The sequence below is a fragment of the Sus scrofa genome, chromosome 3, assembly GCF_000003025.6.
Source record: "Sus scrofa isolate TJ Tabasco breed Duroc chromosome 3, Sscrofa11.1, whole genome shotgun sequence".
NCBI classification, from domain to species: domain Eukaryota; kingdom Metazoa; phylum Chordata; class Mammalia; order Artiodactyla; family Suidae; genus Sus; species Sus scrofa.
This window is the reverse complement of record NC_010445.4, coordinates 110,317,227-110,336,183: the sequence shown is the minus strand read 5'-3', so window position 1 is coordinate 110,336,183 and position 18,957 is coordinate 110,317,227. Positions and strand designations below refer to the sequence as shown.

General features: G+C 37.6%; 1 protein-coding gene across 1 annotated transcript in view; it reads left to right on the top strand.

The window, feature by feature from the left end:
* WDR43 (WD repeat domain 43) overlaps positions 1-18,635 on the top strand; it is a 47,560-nt gene extending 28,925 nt beyond the window's left edge. The window contains exons 9-18 of the mRNA XM_021087672.1: positions 717-803; positions 1,938-2,069; positions 3,710-3,841; positions 9,447-9,533; positions 10,157-10,188; positions 11,456-11,519; positions 13,821-13,934; positions 14,547-14,616; positions 16,868-16,917; positions 17,017-18,635. Coding sequence (XP_020943331.1) covers positions 717-803; positions 1,938-2,069; positions 3,710-3,841; positions 9,447-9,533; positions 10,157-10,188; positions 11,456-11,519; positions 13,821-13,934; positions 14,547-14,616; positions 16,868-16,917; positions 17,017-17,208 — 960 coding nt within the window. The 3' untranslated portion in view covers positions 17,209-18,635. The remainder of the gene's footprint in view (positions 1-716; positions 804-1,937; positions 2,070-3,709; positions 3,842-9,446; positions 9,534-10,156; positions 10,189-11,455; positions 11,520-13,820; positions 13,935-14,546; positions 14,617-16,867; positions 16,918-17,016) is intronic.

The following is an 18,957-nucleotide window of genomic DNA, read 5'->3' as shown; positions in this document are numbered from 1 at the left end:
GTTTGAAAATACTTATTTTCAAAAAATTGAATACATGGGTATGGTGTAATAAAGGAGAAAAGTGTTAAGCTGTAACGTGAGTCTTCTTAGCATATGTGGGTCCCTAACTCTGCTCTCCAGATGCAGCCTTGGTTTCCTCTTTGCTTTGTCTCCTTCCAGCTATTGGTCGATTATGTAGGCTTAGAGTAACTTCAAAGCATTACGGGCACGTGTGTACTATGCTGCATCTCGTTGTCCCGCATTTCACCATTATCAAACGGACACAAGAGATTGACCCGGGAGCATTTTGTTCATCGGCAGTGCCCTCTTTGACTAGCTTGTGGGAGGGCTATAGCAGTAGGACTAAGCTTTTCTTAGCACAGGTTATTCTTCACAAGGGTGACAGCCGATAATGTTTCTTTAAATTCTGTTACATTTTAAATGTTGGTCTTTTAAAACTGTATGTGAAAAATTCAAGCAGTCATAACTGAAAAGAGTAAACATTATGCTCAGTATCTTCAGAGTTTACCCATTTTCCTCAGATGCCATCAATCTGAATGTTGGCCAGTCTGACAAGTTGTTTTCTGGGGAAACCTTTTATACCTTTTTGAATTTTTATAAAAATGCACAAGTAAGCATTTGTTCTTTATTTTATTCTTTCTTCCAATTTCTTAGTTTGACACTCTCTTTTTTTTTTTTTTTTCTCCTTCTGTCCCTGTTTAAAATTTTATTCCCAGGCTTTAAATTCCAAAGAACCTCATATGTGTTTAGTAAGAGATATTTCAAACTGCTGGGCCCCAAAAGTAGAAACAGCCATAACAAAGGTGAGTGCATTTCATGTTAGAAGTTAAGAAAAAAAGAAGTTTGTGGTTTTTTTATTTTGACTGCCTTGCAGCATGTGAAGTTTCTGGGTCAGGGATCAGATCTGAGCTATAGTTGCACCCTATGCCACAGCTGCAGCAATGCTGGAACCGTAACCCACTGTGCGGGGTCTGGGATCGAACCTGCATCCCAGTGTTCCAGAGATGCAGCCCATGCCCATCCCAATGTGCCACAGCTTGAACTCCGAAAAGAGACATTTGAGTGGATTGAATTGTTATCTAACAGTTATGTTTTAATGTCTTTTTTATGACCTTGCATTTTGCAGGATTAGGTTTTAGATATCAAGACTGTAAAACTTTATTCACTTCTATGCTCTTGATTTGCTGAATGAGTGAATAGGTGACTAGAAGTTGAAGACCTTGGATTTATGTAATTCTTCCTCCCCCACCTTCTCCCAGTGCATGATCACTGACTAAATATCAGTATCAAATTTATCAGTAAATTATTTTGTCAAATCCTGTACTTAAAAGGAGCACAACTTTGTTGAGAGGAATGTTGTATTTCAGGGCGGAATAAAACCAAAATCCATGATGGGGCTGGCATTAAATACCATCTTTACGAGCCTTATTGTCATGCTTTATTTTGAATATAATGTGGCATCACCATGTAGACATCGTATGTTTGGCAGTCTAATGAGAAAAGGAAGGCCAAGACATGCTATGATGACATCCATATGGTTTCGCTTCTGGCTGAGTTTCAGAGATGACGCCTTTCTCTTGGCTGTCTGAGCATTTCTGGCAAAGATCGATTACTGGAGGTAGTCATAAAATGTACAACTTCCTTCTTTAAGATTTTTAAGTCACTGTGTCATTGTGTAATCTGTAGATTTTGTTTTTCCTGGTGCTTACTCTTATGTATTGAAAGTGTTAAAACCATGAATGTTCAGCTTATATTTTAAAAGCTTAAATACCAGCATTCAATTAGTTTATCTTTAATTCATATCATCATAAGTTAGTTATACTAAGTTTTTCGATAGAAAAACCTTTTGAAAGCTGTTAGTTTTCTCATCAGGGATAAATCTTACAAGGACTAAGACATAATTTCCTTTGCCACACCCTGCTATTCCTGTTCAACAGGTGAGAACACCAGTGATGAATTCTGAAGCAAAAGTTCTGGTGCCTGGGATACCTGGTCATCATGCAGCTATCAAGCCTGCTCCTCCACAGAGGGAGGATGTAGAGAACAAGAGAAAGTCGGGGAAAAGTGAGGTAATAAGTCATTCTGACCATTTTTGAGTTTGACATTTAAGATTGCTTGGGAGCTTCTAACAGATAATATTGGATGGAGCCAAAGTCGAAACTTCAGAAACTTACTGAGCTTGCTGCTGTTACCCTCGCTCATCCCCAGCAGTGTATGTTCTGAAATTCCAGAGCGTGACCTTTGTAAGCCTTCCTTGGCCGATGTTAATGGAGAAGACGACAGAACTCTTATCAACTAAAGAGGGTGCTCTTCTGGCCACTTGTTAATTGTTAGCTACAATTAGATAACATCATTGTAGATTAAGCCAGGGCTTGGCTGTGATGATTTTCATTGGGTTTCGCATGTTGCTGAGTTCCAATGATGCCTCTTCTCTTGGCTGTCTGAGCAGTCCTGGCTGTTTAGTGCTAGTTAGTCTTAAGAAGTGATTGTCATTTTAACCTTTTAAAGTGCTTATCATTTTCATTTTTTTCTCAACTCTTTAAAACGGTACTCATCTTTAAAAAGCTCTCTTTTCCGTCTACTTGTCACTCTTGTCTGATAATATAATCTAGAATTTCAGCTATTTTATTAGTGGAGAATATTCTGTTTCTTTACTGATTTTAAATATCTCGTTTTATTGGTTGGAGTTTTAAGAACATTGTAGTTCTTAAAAATTATTCCTTAATAACACGGTATCTGTATTTTAAAATAATGTGCCAACTTTCTTTAGCTTGGCCTAGATCCAGCCCTTTAATTCCCTCCTATCTTGTTCTTGTTTTTTAGAAAACACGAGATAACCCACAGAGGAGGCTTGCTTTGGTAGTAATAGAACATATGTGTTTGCTTTGGTAAAATAGAACATTTGTATTTTGATTTAGCAACCAACAGGCTGTCAGAACATAGTTGTTAGATTTGCTTTTATAAGGGATCCGCTGTGTAAGTAAGTTTTTATTTTTATATAGCAAGTAAAGAGAAAAAAAGGAAGACACCCTATAAACTGGGGGGGAAGCATAATTGTCTTTTGCTCTTTTGATAATATTTGTTATCAAAAGATCTGAGGTTGTCAAGGGATAATTAATTTAATTAAATTAATTAAATTTATTTATTTTTTTGTCTTTTCCAGGGCTGCACCCAAGGCATATGGAGGTTCCTAGGCTAGGAGTCTAATTGGAGCTGTAGCTACCAGCCTACACCACAGCTCATAGCAGCGCCAGATCCTTAACTCACTGGGCAATGCCAGGAATCGAACCCTCAACCTCATGGTTCCTAGTCGGATTCGCTAACCACTGAGCCACGATGGGAACTCCCAAGGGATAATTTTAGAAGGGGAGGCTTTTGTGATAATAGGTCTTTCCTTGTGCTCTAGTAATCAGATGCCAGATTTTGAATCTTCATAATATAGAGAAGCTTTTAATGGATTAGAGTTTTATAAATTGTAGTTTTCTGTTGCTTCTTTCACCAGCATCTGGAAACTTGGATTACAGACATTACACTTGCCTCCAGCATTGGCTTTCTGTTGAAATGAGAAAGAGCATATTTTGTGTTTTTCAGGGTTGAGGTGTGAATCCGTCCGTGCTCTTTGTCTCCTGAGACATAAGCGCAAAGTAATTGGACCCCACTGCTTTGGGTCTTGTGTGGTGCAGCATTAACAGCCATTTCTCTCCTGTAGGTTAGCATTGAAGAGCGCCTGGGAGCACTGGACATAGACCCAAAAAAAGGAAAGGACAGCCTTCCACAGACAAATAGTTTTCCAGTTCTCCTCACACAGGGCTTAGAAAGTAATGATTTCGAAATGTTAAATGTAAGTATTATAGAAGCTTTTAAATGCATTAATAAGATAGTTAAGTGATTGACAGCACAGTCACAGAGTGAATAGACCTGTTATGTAGCTGACTGGAATTTAATGTTTTATGAGTGTAGTCAAATGTATATCACTTTGGTGGCACTATACAGACAGTCACCAACCTATAAAGGGATTGTATTGAATTATTTTGAACCTGGAATGCATTTTCTCATAGAAATATTGTTGTGAATTATTACTAGGTTCTTAGGCTTTAGTTCACAAAAGCCTTTATAAACATTGTGTAGCTGAATTATAATACTCAGCATTCTAGATCACAATTTATATTTTTTTCTGTAGGAAAATGCGTTCCTGAGTTTTTACTCTGGATTCCAGAAACTTATTTCCCCCTGGCCGTGAGAGGGGGCGGTGAGGTGGAACCTTGGCAATGGATAGGAGGTTTGGGGGAAAAATTCAAGAGGGTTGGGGGTTATTGTGAAGTATTTAGAAGTAAAAGTACTAGAAACTTTGCATACAGGGAGGCACTTATGATTTCTGTGTTTGTTAAGTTGGTGACTGCTTGTATGATGTTACTTAAATTGGTCCTCTTGAATTCCAGAATTTGAAAGTGGTCTGTAGGGAAAATCTGAGTTTAAAAAATTGGACTTTAAACACTGCCTGATCGGATTAAAGCAGTTTAGTGATAATGGTGCCACTTAGTGTAGATGTGACTTTAATATGCATCCTGTGAATAGTGTCTCTCTGATTTATATCTCAGCCTAAATGGGAATATCTTACATTTGTGTTTAAGGTGATTTTGCAAAACAAGGGGGAAATTAGGCATGTTTAAAAACTTAAAATTACCCTTAAAATAGTTTGTGAGTGTATGTATTTGGAGAGGTCGATTTTGGTTTAGCATGGCCTGGGAACCTAGTGAGGATTTGATGAGAAGTAAGCTGTAGAAAACACTTAACGGGGTTTTATAAATATAACTTCTCTGCCATCATTGCTGTGCTTTGAAACCTTCCTCAGTAGTAGTACAAGTGAATCAGTTATCTTTTTTTTAAAGAAACATTTAAGAATATTTAAAAATAGTGTAAAGGGCCACCATGAACACATCACCCCAAGTTTCAAAAATTAATCAAAAGTAGCCAGTTTGCTCACATCCTTTCCCAGGTTATAGCATATTTCAGACATACTATTTGTTTCATTCAGAAATATATTCCTGTTTAGCTCTGACAATAACAATTCCTTTAAAAAACATAACCACAGTATTTCACACCTAAAAAAGTGAACAGTAATTGCTTAAAATCATCAAATACCAATTAGTATTTACCTTTCACTGGTTGTCTCATCAACTTTTTATTTGATTATTGTTTTTTAAAAAAGTCCACGTTGCCTTCTTTTTCCTTTTGCAGTTTGGAGAAGCTAGGTTATTTGCCCAAAAGAGATTTCACATTCTGGATTTTGCCTCCTGTAAAAACCCATTTTATTGGGTCATTTCACCCAACAAATGCTGTCATTCAACATGTTTTTTGGCCACCATATTTCCTGTGTAATGGTAGTTGGGTATAGAAGCTTCAAGAGATTTAGATTAGAATCTTCTGGCACTTCACACATGATAGTGTGTACTTTTTCAGGTGCCATAGAGCTGTTGGGAGGGTAAAAGAGATTGTCTTTGTGAAGGCACTTCTTAAATTGGAAAGGATTGTACATGTAAGACCTTTTCATTATTAAGGACTTTGCGGTAATACATTGTATTGTTTAAATAGAAGTAAACCTTTAAAAAGGAAACTAAAGTGTGAGAATATTCCCATACTGTATTACCTGGGAAGTTATGCATTTACACATTCTAAAAGGAAAGGCAAGTTAAAAAAAAATCCAGCTATCTTCCCCCTTTCGAAAGGCACATTTTGAGGATATGTGGAATATAGTATGAGGGCCTTCAAAATAGGAATGAAAGGAAATCTGCTGTGGTACAGTGGGTTAAGAGTCTGACTGTAGCGGCTGGGTCACTGCGGTGGTGTGGGTTCAGTTCCCAGCCCGGCACAGTGGGTTAAAGATCTGTGTTGTTGCAGCTGTGATGTAGGTCGGCAGCTGTGGCTTGGAATCCAGTCCCTGGCCTCACAACTTCCATATGCCACAGGTATGGCTGTTTTTTTTAAAAAAAAAAGGTGATGAAAGAAGAAGGCGTCAGGGATAAAGCATGGGGATAGAAGTGAGATTAAGAATCCCAACCCTAGAACAATTGACATTGAAGTTTGTGGCTTTAGGACAGTGGAAGTTTGACCTAAAGAAAAATAGTCTTTTTTGACTATGCAAAAAGATGCTTAGTCATTTATGTAATTCATGGCACCCATTGGAGATATTTTAAAATATTTTTAAAGACATTTAAATTACATATTTTTAGGAGTTCCATATGCCGCGGGAGTGGTCCAAAGAAATAGCAAAAAGACAAAAAAAAAAAAATTACATATATTTTTAAAAAGTTACATTTACAGTAGTACCAAAAAACACCTAGGATAAGTCTGCAAAAGATGTTCCTACCGCTGTTTGTTTTTTTTTTTTTTTTTTTTTTTGTCTTTTTAGGGCCATGCCTGCGGCATATGGAGGTTCCCAGGCTAGGGGTCTAATTAGAGCTATAGTTGCTGGCCTACACCACAGCCACAGCAATGCCAGATCTGAGCCACGTCTGTGACCTACACCATGGCTCACGGCAACGCTGAATCGTTAACCCACTGAGCAAGGCCAGGGATTGAACCCCCAACCTCATGGTTCCTAGTCAGATTCGTTTCTGCTGTGCCGTGATGGGAACTCCCCTACCGCTACATTTAAAATTACAAAAATTGAGAGAAATTAACCAAGATCCAAGTAAATGAAGATATAAACCATGTTTCATGGATTGTAAGGTTCAACATTGTTAAGATTCCCTCCAAATTAATCTGTATATCTGGTACATTCCCAATTAAATTCTAGTAGCTACCTTTTAGAAATGAAGGACATGAAATAAAGTAATTATAAAATCAAGAGCCAAATTGAAGGACTTAACCTCATTTCAAGATAAAGCTATAGTAATCAAGATAGTTTGATATTAATGAAAAACTACATTCAGATAAGAAATCAAAGTAGGAAGTCCAGAAAGAGATGATACCCAACTGGTGTTCAGTAAAGGTAAGTTGACTCAATTGGAAATGGAAAGTCCTTTCAACATTTGCATTTGAAGCAATTAAATATCCATATAAAAAAAGAAAATCTCAACTCTTTCCTAACATTTTAACAGAGAAGTGTTCACAAAAATAGAACACAGACAAAAGTGTAAAACTAAACCATAAAAATTCTAGAAGAAAGAAAATCTAGGTGTATTTGAGTAGAGAAGGGCTTAAATTCAGCACAAAAAGCACAAAACATGTAAGGAAAAATTGGTCATTTGGATTTAATAAAAAATACAAACTTCTGAAATAACACCGTTAAGAGAATGAAAAGGCAGGCCACAGACTGGGAAAAAGTATTCGCAACTCACATCAGACAAGGGATTTATATCCAGAAATGTAAAGAACCCTTAACTCAGTAGTGAGACTCAACTCAAAAAACAGTTGGTAAAGGTGTGAACAGGTATTTTACAAAAGAAGTCCAGTGGCCAGTAAGTGCACGTAAAAATGATCAAATAGTATACTTTCATGCGCTGTTTATTACGCTTCAGGTTTTATATGGTAAAGTTGTAAAAGAAAAACCCCATCTATAGTATCATCTTCTCACTGCTTATAGCTGTGGCTTATAAGGTTGTTTCTTTAAATAAATTCTTGGCAGAAGTTGATAGTACTAACTCCTCTGTTCAGTATGGTTTTGCCTGATTTGGATAAACATTTTTATTTGCTTATTTTTAATTTGAAAATTGTTGTCATAGAGCCTCTGCCTTTAGTGGGCATAAGAATTATCTGAGAACTTGTTAAAAATTTTTCTGCCCTGCAGTTTGGAATAACTTTTAAATAGCTAGGCCATACAGTCCTGGCCTGTGACAGTCCTGGTTTACACCTCTTAGTATTATTATTTGAGATGCCTTTCATTCTCAGAAAGTGTCCTAGTTTGGACAACAGATCATATAATCACTATTTATTTGTCACAGAGAGCAACAGCACACACATCAGAGGATTTCATAAACCACACATTTTTCAAACCTTTGGTCATACATTATGTTGCCTAACTAAACTTTTGGTGTATAAATAATGGTGCAATTGCAAGTTCAAGATTGTATTCCTTGACCTGAAGTGCTGCTATTCCACTTGGCCATTTAAGACAGTGAAGCCTGGTGGTTTGGTGAATATCTGTGAAAACCAAGGGCCTTAATCAAAAGCATGTTGTATATCAAAAAGTATTTGTAGTTTAGTTAAGACGGACTGTTCCCTGTAACTTGTACATCATTGGAACTTTGTGATAACTGATTTATAATCGAGGTAATTTGAAGGATGTTTAGTATCAGATACCTTCTGAATTATTGTTATGATCAATATATTTTGCTTTGAATCTTGTATTCTGATTATTTGAAAATGAAAATACTACGTTAATTGGGACTGTTAAATTAGAACATTCCATTCCAAGTTTCCCAGTAATTATGTTTAAAGTTTTATTTTGTTTGCATAATAAACTGTGATTATGTCAGTGATAGTTTTTAAGTAGTACTTGATAGATTTAAGAGGACTTGGTATAAAAATATTTTTACAAGCAAATAAAACCCATGGGAAATTCTAAAAGGGAATATTATAGGACCATTAAAGGAAGCTGAAAATGAGCTTTCTTCATTTTGCTGGTTCAGTACCTCTGCTGTTTATATCCTGAACATGACCTTTATGACAACAGCAGCCACCACAATAGCATTCACCACCCATTTGGGAAGTTCCTCTAGTAGTAAGCCCTTTGAAACACAAATATTTAAAAATATTAAAGAGAAAGGGTTTTGAAACCTGGAAGAACTCTTATTTCCCACTCTCCCATGAAGTATCTGGGTGGGGTTTGGAGAAATTGAAAGGCCTTTCGTCCTCAAAAAGTGTCCTAGTTTGAACAACAAATTATATAGTCAGGATTTGGACTAAGCTACACTTTGTCTCATGTCTCCTGCTGTGGAGACTGGGTTTCACCCTTAAAGAGTTTTTGACTCAAGCATTCACTATATGACCTTTTGATTGAGTTAAAGTTTTATCAAAAACATGACACTTAATTTCAAAAGGTTTGTTGCCTTCTTAGTGTGATTTTAGTGTGTTTTGTTCACTCTTATGTGGCTGTGACTCATCGTTTTATAAAGCAGAAGTTTGAGAACTTCTCTAAAGTGGTGTATATCTGTATTTAAATGTCTAAAGGTGTTCGTTTCTGTTATATATCAAAAATTACTTCATAAGCATTTAGAGTTTATAGAGCAGAAACTTTTTAGTGGAGTAAACGTCCTGATACTTGAAGACTTCTCTGGTATCCGTAAGACATGCTAGAACACTTGCCGTTTAATCCCAGCCTTGGTTTGCTGTCCTTCAGTTGGTACTTTTAGTGCTTTGTTTTTAAGATGATTTTTACTAACAGTTTTCCCTGCAGTGTCTATTTTATGAGTATGCTTATTTATATTTCTTTTATTTTCTCGCAGAAAGTACTTCAGACCCGGAATTTAAACTTGATAAGGAGAACGGTATTAAGGATGCCCCTGCATGCTGTTATTCCGTTGTTGCAAGAGGTACCTGAGTATGCTTTTCATTCATGCTTTTCATTTTTAGACCCTAATGCTATGAATCAGAAAATCCAGCTTTTAGAGACGTGGATTCGTAGTGAGTAAGCAAGCAGGGTACTTAGAGTGGATGACAGATGATTGCTAGTTCTACTGAGACAAAATTTGCCTACCCTAGATGTTTTTTTGTGTATTTTAAAAATTGAGAGAGTTTAAATACCATGAAATTCAACCCTTTAAAGTGTACAGTTCAGTGTGTTTTAGAGTATGTTACAGATTGTGCAACTGCCACACCAAAAAGAAATCTTTTACGGGTTTATCACTCCCCAGTGTTCCTCACCCCCGATTTCTGACAACCGCTAATTTATCTTCTGCCTTTGTGTCTGTTTTGGGCATTCATTCATAGAAATCCTAGCCGAGATTTTTATCAAGTAATTACTTTTACTGTGGGAATGTATTCCTAGATGAATGTTAAATTGGCTGAACATTTAGCAGTTAGAAAATTTAAGAATAATGATTTCCTAATATAGTCATTGTTTTCCTTTGTTCTCAATAATGTGTGTATCGTGGGAATTGCTAGAGATTGGCTGCCTCTGAAGTACTGTTGCTAATGCTGTTTTTCTCCTCCTCAGCTTACAAAGAGATTACAAGGACATCCTAATAGGTAAGATGTTCAGGCGACTTAAAATTACTTTGATTTTTCTGAATATTTTAGATGTGATAGTTTTAAAACATTGATGTCTGACAGCATGAAATTACCAAGTAGATAACCATACATTCTCTTCTAAGTGTCAAATATTGTTTTCTGTACTTATTTTAAACTGAATGATTCTTATTTCTAAGATTTTGTTAGAGTTTCCCCCCCCCTTTTTTTTAAGAAAACTATAGGTTTTTCAACTTTATTATCAGGTCATTTAATAGATTCATCTTATTTAATAATTTAGTCCTAATCAGGATGTATAAAATTGGCCATTTGTAGAACTTGCTCAACCTCTGGTGGTTGCTAAGACACTGTGGGAAGTATTTTATATGACTAAATTTTGTGGGGTTTTTTGGTTAATTTGATGATTAAATATTTAGATAAAGCTTTTGATATTTCAAAGATCTAGGCTTGTACTACACTATTATCTGGTGCCTATAATTGAGTTTTTCTTCCTAAGTTTTTTTAAATTTCCTGATAGGCTCCATTAGCCTTTGGAGCTCACAAAGAAAAGCTGAAGAATTCATTAATTAGGCCCAGCTCATGCATTTTTGGTCTATATTTATCTTTTAATGTTGGTGTGGAAATCTTTTGCCTTTGTACCTGATGATGAGTAGATGATGGGCTCACACATCATGAGCATAAAATGCAGAGTCAGCTGAGTCCAGTTTATTGCCTTGATACTAGCTAATTATGAAGTAAAGCATGGGTTCCTTTTTTTGGTCTTTTTGGGGCCACACCCGCAGCATATGAAGGTTCCCAGGCTAGGGGTCTAATCAGAGCTGTAGCTGCCGCCTACACCAAGCCACAGCAAGGCCAGATTCGAGCCTCATCTGCATCCTACACCACAGCTCATGGCAACGCTGGACCCTTAACCCACTGAGCAAGGCCAGGGATCAAACCCACAATCTCATGGTTCCCCATCGGATTTGTTTCTGGCTCTGCCATGGCTGGAACTCTGAAAGCATGGGTTTTCTATCTAGAATTGAATTGTTTTAGAGGAAAGATTTTTGTTCTGTTTTCTAGTCTTCCCTATTCCCCTCTTTCTTCCCCAAGAGATTAGTATATTATACAGACCTCAGATAGACCCCATGAAAGAAAGGACTCTCATAGTCACAGTGGTTTATTTATTAGAGTCATTTTCTAGATTTTCACTTTGCCTATATGGATTTTTCTAATTTTGTAATTATATTTGATTTTGAATTTGTAAATGTTTACTCATTTTTTTCAGTGCTGTTTTAATGGTTCAGTGGCTAAAATGCGTGTTAACGGTTCATGCATCCTACTTATCCACAGTAAGTAGTTGTTCAATAGTTTGGCTTTGATGAGGATTATAAACTGATGGTTTAACAAAATCATTTTCTCTCCATCTACCCTTTAACTATCAGCTACCTTTTTTTTTGGTCTTTTCAGGGCTGCACTCATGGCATATGGAACTTCCCAGGCTAGGGTCTAAGTGGAGCTGCAACTGCCAGTCTACACCACAGCCACAGCAATGCCAGATCTGAACTGCGTGTCCACCCTACACCACAGCTCACAGCAATGCTGGATCCCTAATCCACTGAGCGAGGCAAGGGATCAAACCTGCATCCTCATGGGTACTAGTTGGGTTCATTACTGCTGAGCCACAGTGGGAACTCCTCAGCTGCTTTTTTTTTTTAAAGATTTCATTTTTTCCCAGGTGCAATGTCATATTGTCATCATTGTTGCCTTTCATAAACTGCTCTTTTTTTGGCCCAGATTTTTAAAGTAATAGATACTCTATAGAGAAGCATAGAAAATACAGAAAGTAGAAAAGTTACTTGGTAGCCTTCAGACGGTTTTTCTTTATACATAGCCTGTTTTCCAAAATTATCTTTACATTGTAGGTAGTTCTCTCATCCCCTTCTAAAAGTTTGGTAGCGTTTTAAAGTTTATATCTGTGGTCTGTCTTACCTTGTCTCAGGAGGCTGTAGGGTAGCTTGTGATGAAAATGAAATATTTAAAACCCGATGTTTTGCCGGGGCAACTGTCAGCTCTAGATTATCTAATGCAGATGGAAGGGAGGGAGCATGAACTCTTAAATGAACACCAGAAGAAAGCAGATTCTTACGGTCACAATATGAGATAGGTTATTGTTACATCAATTCAGTTAATAGTTTAAACTAGAAATTTTTAAAAAATGATATATTTTTCTTTTATTTGATTAGCCAGCACCTTATAGTAGGTTTTTTTGAAAAGACTAGTGTATAACTGAAGAAAATTTTTAGTTACTCTTTATAACTCATCTTTTCTTAATTAACACAGTTTCACCCAGTTCTTACCTGATCACTGTCCCTTGTTCTCTGTCTTAGGCTCCTTTTCTGCCAGTAGTTTGAAATAGGGAGAACTATTGGCTACCCGTTTTGAGTTGGGCAGTTCTTTGTGGAGATCTCTGTCAGGATGTTGGATGGGGGCAGACAAGCAGCAGTGAGAATGCATGTTAGGTTTCGCAGCTTACAGCAATGATGGGAGATGAATTGGGGACAGTGTCTGAGTGGCTTGGTGATGGACACAGAAAGATCACCACAAGCATCAGGTGACCCTGGATGGTAATAATAGGACAGCACTCATTTTGTCACCTCACTGAATTGCTTAAAAGTAAAAAGAGCCCTAGGAGGATGTGTAGGGAAATCCCTTCTGGAATCAACCCCTAAGGTCTCACTACTGGAGCTGTAGTTGCATAACATTCTAGGTCAGAGCAAAACGGACCATGGATGTACCTTAACAGGTGGGCTCCACAGCCTAAGACATTTCTCCCTCCTCAGAAAACAGCTTTTCTTCCACCTTTCCTTCATGTCTTTCTTCCTTATCCGATGTCTTTAAGTACCTCCTCTAAGTCAAGGACTCTGCTAGCCATGGGGGCTTTAGTAATGTACAAGACACTCATTTTTACTGTTGCAAGTTTCACATTTGAAACATTCTTCCTTATGCTGGTGTCAGAGAGAGGAGGCAAGTGAAGCCTGAGTAAAAGGCAAGGAGTTGGGGGTCCCTTACTTGCAGCTCTCGAGGGACAAATTAAAAGAAATTACTGCTTCAGTGTCTGAGGAACGGCTCGGGATTCGTTCACAGAACGTATGTTTGAAATACTATGTGGTCAGCTTTGTGTTCTGTCACTCTGTCCTGCGGGTCTCTGGAAGCTGTGAAAAGCTTCCTCTAGCTTCTGGAGCCTAAAGGTTGAGGTGGATAATGTGATTTCATCAGGGAGGAAGTTTCAGAGTGAAGCCCCTTTTAAGCCCGGAGGTACATGATTGGGGCACTTTTTATTTAGCGTCTCTTTTATATTGACCTTCTCTGTAATAATAGAATCAGCACAAAGAAATCCCATCTGCAGTTTGTCCTGCCTTGCACTTTATACTTCTGACCTTGTATCATTTTTTTAAAAGTATTATTTTCTGCTATTAGGACATCAAATGCCTCTGAAAATTTGAGGTATTGCTAGGCTAGGTGACAAGCAGCCACTGCCATTGGAACTGCAAGTCAGTGAACACTCAGGCATTCCTGAGCATGACTTAGATATTTGTTGTCTGTGTTCTGTCATAACAGTTTCAGAATATCTTTTTTTCTTTGTTTCTTAGTTGCCTGACCTGGTACCCCAGCTGGGGACGCTATACCAGTTAATGGAAAGCAGAGTAAAAACTTTCCAGAAACTCTCCCACCTTCATGGAAAGCTTATTCTTCTAGTCACACAAGTGAGTAAATCAAATTATTTTGTCCTAATTTTTTTTTTTTTTGGCTACACTTGTAGCATGCAGAAGTTCCTGGGCCAGGGATGAACCAGAACCATAGCAGTGACAATGCTGAATCCCCAACCACTAGGCTACCAGGGAGCTCCTGTGCTTAAACTTTTGAATGTGATAGGAGTGGAGAGAGGAATAAAGACTGTTTACCTGAACGCTGAGAGCTCCCTATTCAGTAAAAAATTGGTAAATCTGGATCCAGTCTTTAACTTGGAAATGCAATGTATTTGACAGTATGTAAACTTAGTTGTGCCTCTATCAATTTTTTCTTGGAGGTGCTTGCCATTTTATTTCAGTTGGATGGTTGTCATGCTGTGAACAGCAAGCCACAGGCTACTTGTACACTTTTTTGTCCCAGAAAGATTTTGGATGACCTTAGAAGTTGTTTCAACTTTTATGGAGTTCTTCTTTCTTGTATTGAGGAATGTTGTGCTTTATTTGATCTGCGTTGTATTAAGGTCATCCATTATAGTAGCTGAGGGGCGAGTTTACTGTTGGGGAAGGTGGCGATACCTGAGATAAACCTAATGCTCTGTGTCATAACAGCTCCTGGTTCTCTTTCAGGTTACAGCGTCAGAGAAAACAAAGGGAACAGCTTGTCCCCCGCAGAAGGCAAAGTTGGTGTATGAAGAAGGTAATGCCTTGGCGGGGGGCTGAGTGTAGGCTAAACATTTCGTTTGCCACGTTGACTCAGTTCTCTGACTTTGTAAAAACCTCCATATGAGTACGGTCATGCTTTGGCACACCTTCCCTAGTAAAACCTAGTAAAGCCTGTGGCAAAACTGGCAGAAATAGCATCAAATAAGAAAAGAGAAGGGACAAATATATGGTAACAGAAAAGGACATTAGGTATGGGAGAGATTTAATTAAAGCACTATGTACAAACTATGCCAGTGTTTTAAAAAACCTGGATGAAATAGGTAATTTCTTGGGAAACAGCAGTGGCCAAAATTGACAGAAAAAGAAATAGAACTCTTGAAGAAATTAATAGCTTTAAATTGATTTAATCAAAACCTTTCTCCGCAAGGTGCTAGACAGAGAGGTTTTATAAATCTTTGAAGGAATGAATTCTTTTTTATGCATCTCATTATTTGATAATCTAAACAGCCTAGGAATTTAAGGGAATTTCCTTAATAAATCTGTATCAAGCATAAAGTTTAGAAGCATTCCCATATAGTCAGGAACAAGACAATTATATACCTTTAATTGCTTTTGGATAGCCTGCTTTGTAGTTTATGAAAGAAAGAAACAGTTCTAGAACATTGGACCTCGTGATTGTTTTTCTCCACGTAGAAAATACAGCAGAATCAACAGTCACACCATCAAGATATGCAAATAAGCACATTTACTGGACACCAAGATCTAGCAAAAAGGAATCAGTAGCATTATTATGTCCCCCTAATGTATGCCCGTAATGTCCCAGTCAGAAAATGTATTAGGGAAAAAGAGCAGCAACCCAAACCTAGAAATTCCTAGAAATACCTCTGAAAAAATGAAGCAGAACCTTTATAGAGAAAACTGTAAGACGTAACTGAAGAAATAAAAGCATACTTGAATTAATTATGCTTTTTGTGATTCCCTCCCCGTTTTATTGAGATGTAATTGACGTAATATTGTATTCGTTTTAGGGGTACACCCTAAGATTCTCTATGCATGTGTTGTGAAATGATGATCATAATGTTTGTTCACATCCATCAATGTGCATAGTTAGACGTTTTTGGTTCCTGTGTGCTGAGAACTTTTAAGGTTTACTCCATTAGCAGCTCACATACACAACCCAGTACTGCCAACTGTGGCTCCCATGACATAAGTTACATACCTAGGACTTTTCTCTTGTAATTAGAAGTTTGTGTCTTTGGCATTTTCACTCATTTGCTCCACCCCATCTGCCGCTTCTGGCAACTACCAATCTGTTCTTTATGTCTTTGAGTTCAGTTTTTATAGATTCCACTATACGTGAGATCATGTAATATTGAGCTTTTTCTGTCTGACTTATTTCACTTGGCACAAGACCCTCAGGGTCCACCCATGTTGCAAGGGCAGGATTTCTTCTTTTTTCATGGCTGAATAATAATCTGTTCTGCGTGTGTCTGTCACACGCTTTCTTTATCCACTCATCCATAAGTGGACTCTTAGAGGCTTTTTCCGTATCTTGACTGTGGTAGATAATCCTGCAGTGAAGGTGGGGGTGCAGATAGATCTGAGATCCTGATTTTGTTTTCTTTGATATATGTTCAGAAGTGGAATTTGTGAGTCATATGGTAGTTCTTTTTTTTTAATTAAAAATTTTTTTGGTCTTTTTGTCTTTTTAGGGCCATACCCACGGCATATGGAGGTTCGCATGCTAGGGGTCGAATCGGAACTACAGCTGCCAGCCTATGCCACAGCCACGTAAAATTTTTTATTTAAAAAAGTTTTTTGGCCATGCCTACAGCATGTGGAAGTTCCTGGGCCAGTGATCAAACCCAAGCCACAGCAGTGACATCACTGAATTCTGAACTGCTAAACTACCAGGGAACTCCCTTGGCAATTCTGTTTTTAATTTCTTGAGGAGGCTTCGTGCTGTTTTCCATAGTGGCCGAACCAGTTTACATGCCCATCAGCAGTGCCCAGGGGATCCTTTTCTCTGCACTCTCAGCTTGGATTTTCAGATGGGATTTTGATTTGGGATTTTGGTGCTTTGTCCTGCTCAATGAAATCATGATGGAGTAGTCTAAGTATGTGCTTTTATGCAGGTAAGATATTAATGTAATGTTCCTTCTTGATTGATAGCTGAACATAATATTTCTGAAAGTAAATTCAGGAATCTGATTCTGTTTAGCTTTCAGGGCTGTGCCCTCTGGTTTGATCACACAATTAAAGCTAGGTTTCCTCCCTTCTTACAGAATCTTCTGAAGAGGAGTCAGATGATGAAATTGCCGAAAAGGATTCTGATGTGAGTAATTTGTTTCCTGGTATGTAAGTCTGCCCAGTGCTTGTACTCTGTAGGAATGCGGCCTTCACGTGGGCTTTCCTTGCTTAATATTTCTACTAGGATAATTGGGACGAAGATGAGGAAGAGAAAGGAAGTGAAAAAGATGAGGATGTTGATGAAGAGAATGAAGAGGAAGATGAGGATGCTGAAGAAAAAGATGAAGAAAATAGTGAGGACAGAGACGTCGCAAGCGAAAAGGAATTAAATGGAGATTCTGATTTAGATCCTGAAAATGAAAGTGAAGAAGAATGAAGATGGAAGAACAAGCCAATCAGACTGTGTAAACTGTCTCATTTTACCCACTGCTGCCGAGTTCTCCTGGGGAGTTGTCTCCGTGACGGATGCCAAGGACCTCTGCACATTTCCAAATTCCTAATGGTGGCTCTCTTGCCACCTTGCTGTCCTGAGCACCCCAGACTTAACTGTGTAAATAAGAGAGTTTCATTCAAATGTTAATAAACTTTACACAGTAAATAGACACATTTTCTGCAATGTACTGACATGAGTGTCCCATATCAGGTATATTTTTATAATATAATATCCTAGTGTGATTGGTTATGCCAAGAATTGACCTAAGTGAAAAGAAAGACATTTCCTACGTAGGGGTTCAAGAACTGGACTTTTGTGAAGGAGTCAGCTCTTATCTCAGGTTGGTATCTTTCATCACATCCTGATATGAAGCAGCACCTAGTGAAAAAATTTTAATTTGGTACATTTTCATAAAATATGAAGGGACATCTAAAAACTGGAGTAAAAAATTATTGTGATTTTTAAGAAAAATAAAATCACCAGTATCCCTGGTTTCTCTGTTAACTGTGGTAATCTGATTTGAGTCAGATTGAATATTTGCAGTGCTTCCCCAGAACAACCACTTGTTTTTTAAAATGTCATGTGAAATATTTTTTTAAAACGCAAAAATTATGGTAATTGAAAAACTAAAAAACTAGCCATATTAAGGATTTTTCTTGACTGCAAGTTGCTTGTAAAGAATCAACAGTGTATAGATTTAGAAGTGCTCATTACCTGCAACTTTTTAAAAGATTCAGTTATAGCTGCTTTTGAAGAGGTTTTCATTTTTATTTAAATGACTAATGGATCAAAGGACAATTGTTTATTTTTTTCCTCTTTGGTTTTAGATATTAACCTTGTTGGGATTTTTTTCCAAAGAAAATATTTTTATAATTCAGTAATTTAATGTGTTCCTTCCTTTTCATTATCCACTCTTGGCAGTGTTAAGGTATGTTTACCTTTAAAATAAATCCAACTCAAGATTTTTTATGTATGTATAAATAAGTATTTTGGTGTGCTACAAAAGCCTTTTCAAATTATCGGTAATTTTTTTTTTTTTTTTTTTTTTAAAGAATGAGCCAGTATTTAGTGCTTTCTAGGGAACATGCAGATGGAAGCTCAACTCTAAGAAAGGGCTGGGGAGATGGGTTTATTTTTCCCACCTGTGAATATGTAAAACATAAAACCATTATCTCTGAGGGACTTTTAACATCAGTGGCAGACAGATTTATATGCTCAACTAATGGAGTTGGAGCCATATAAGCATCTTGGGAAAGTTAGAGTCAGCTACTGGTGTAATGTACAGTTATATTTGTCTATAAATGGAGCTGTTTATGGCAATTTAATACCATTCTCTTTGTAAAGTGAATAAATATTCATCTTTACCCAGTGCTTGTCTTGTGGTATATGTAGGGGAACACAGCCCCACACTGGGGCTTGTGGTGTGAAGATTTTCAAAACGTGATCTTACTCCACTAGCATTAATAGGTGAATGCTTCCAAGGCTTGTTGGCTAATCTAGAGTTTGTAACAAAGTGAAGGAGCCAGGGAACTTTGTTCGATGTTAGTGGTGGTTTCTCCATGCAGTCCCTCCTGGCTGGGCCCGCTTCCGCAGCCCAGGGCTGCAGTGAGTCACACAGGTGCACAGTTCTGTGGGCTGAGTCAGGTTTTCGGGTTTTGGTTTTTGTTTTCTCCCCCCCTGAAGCATGCAGAA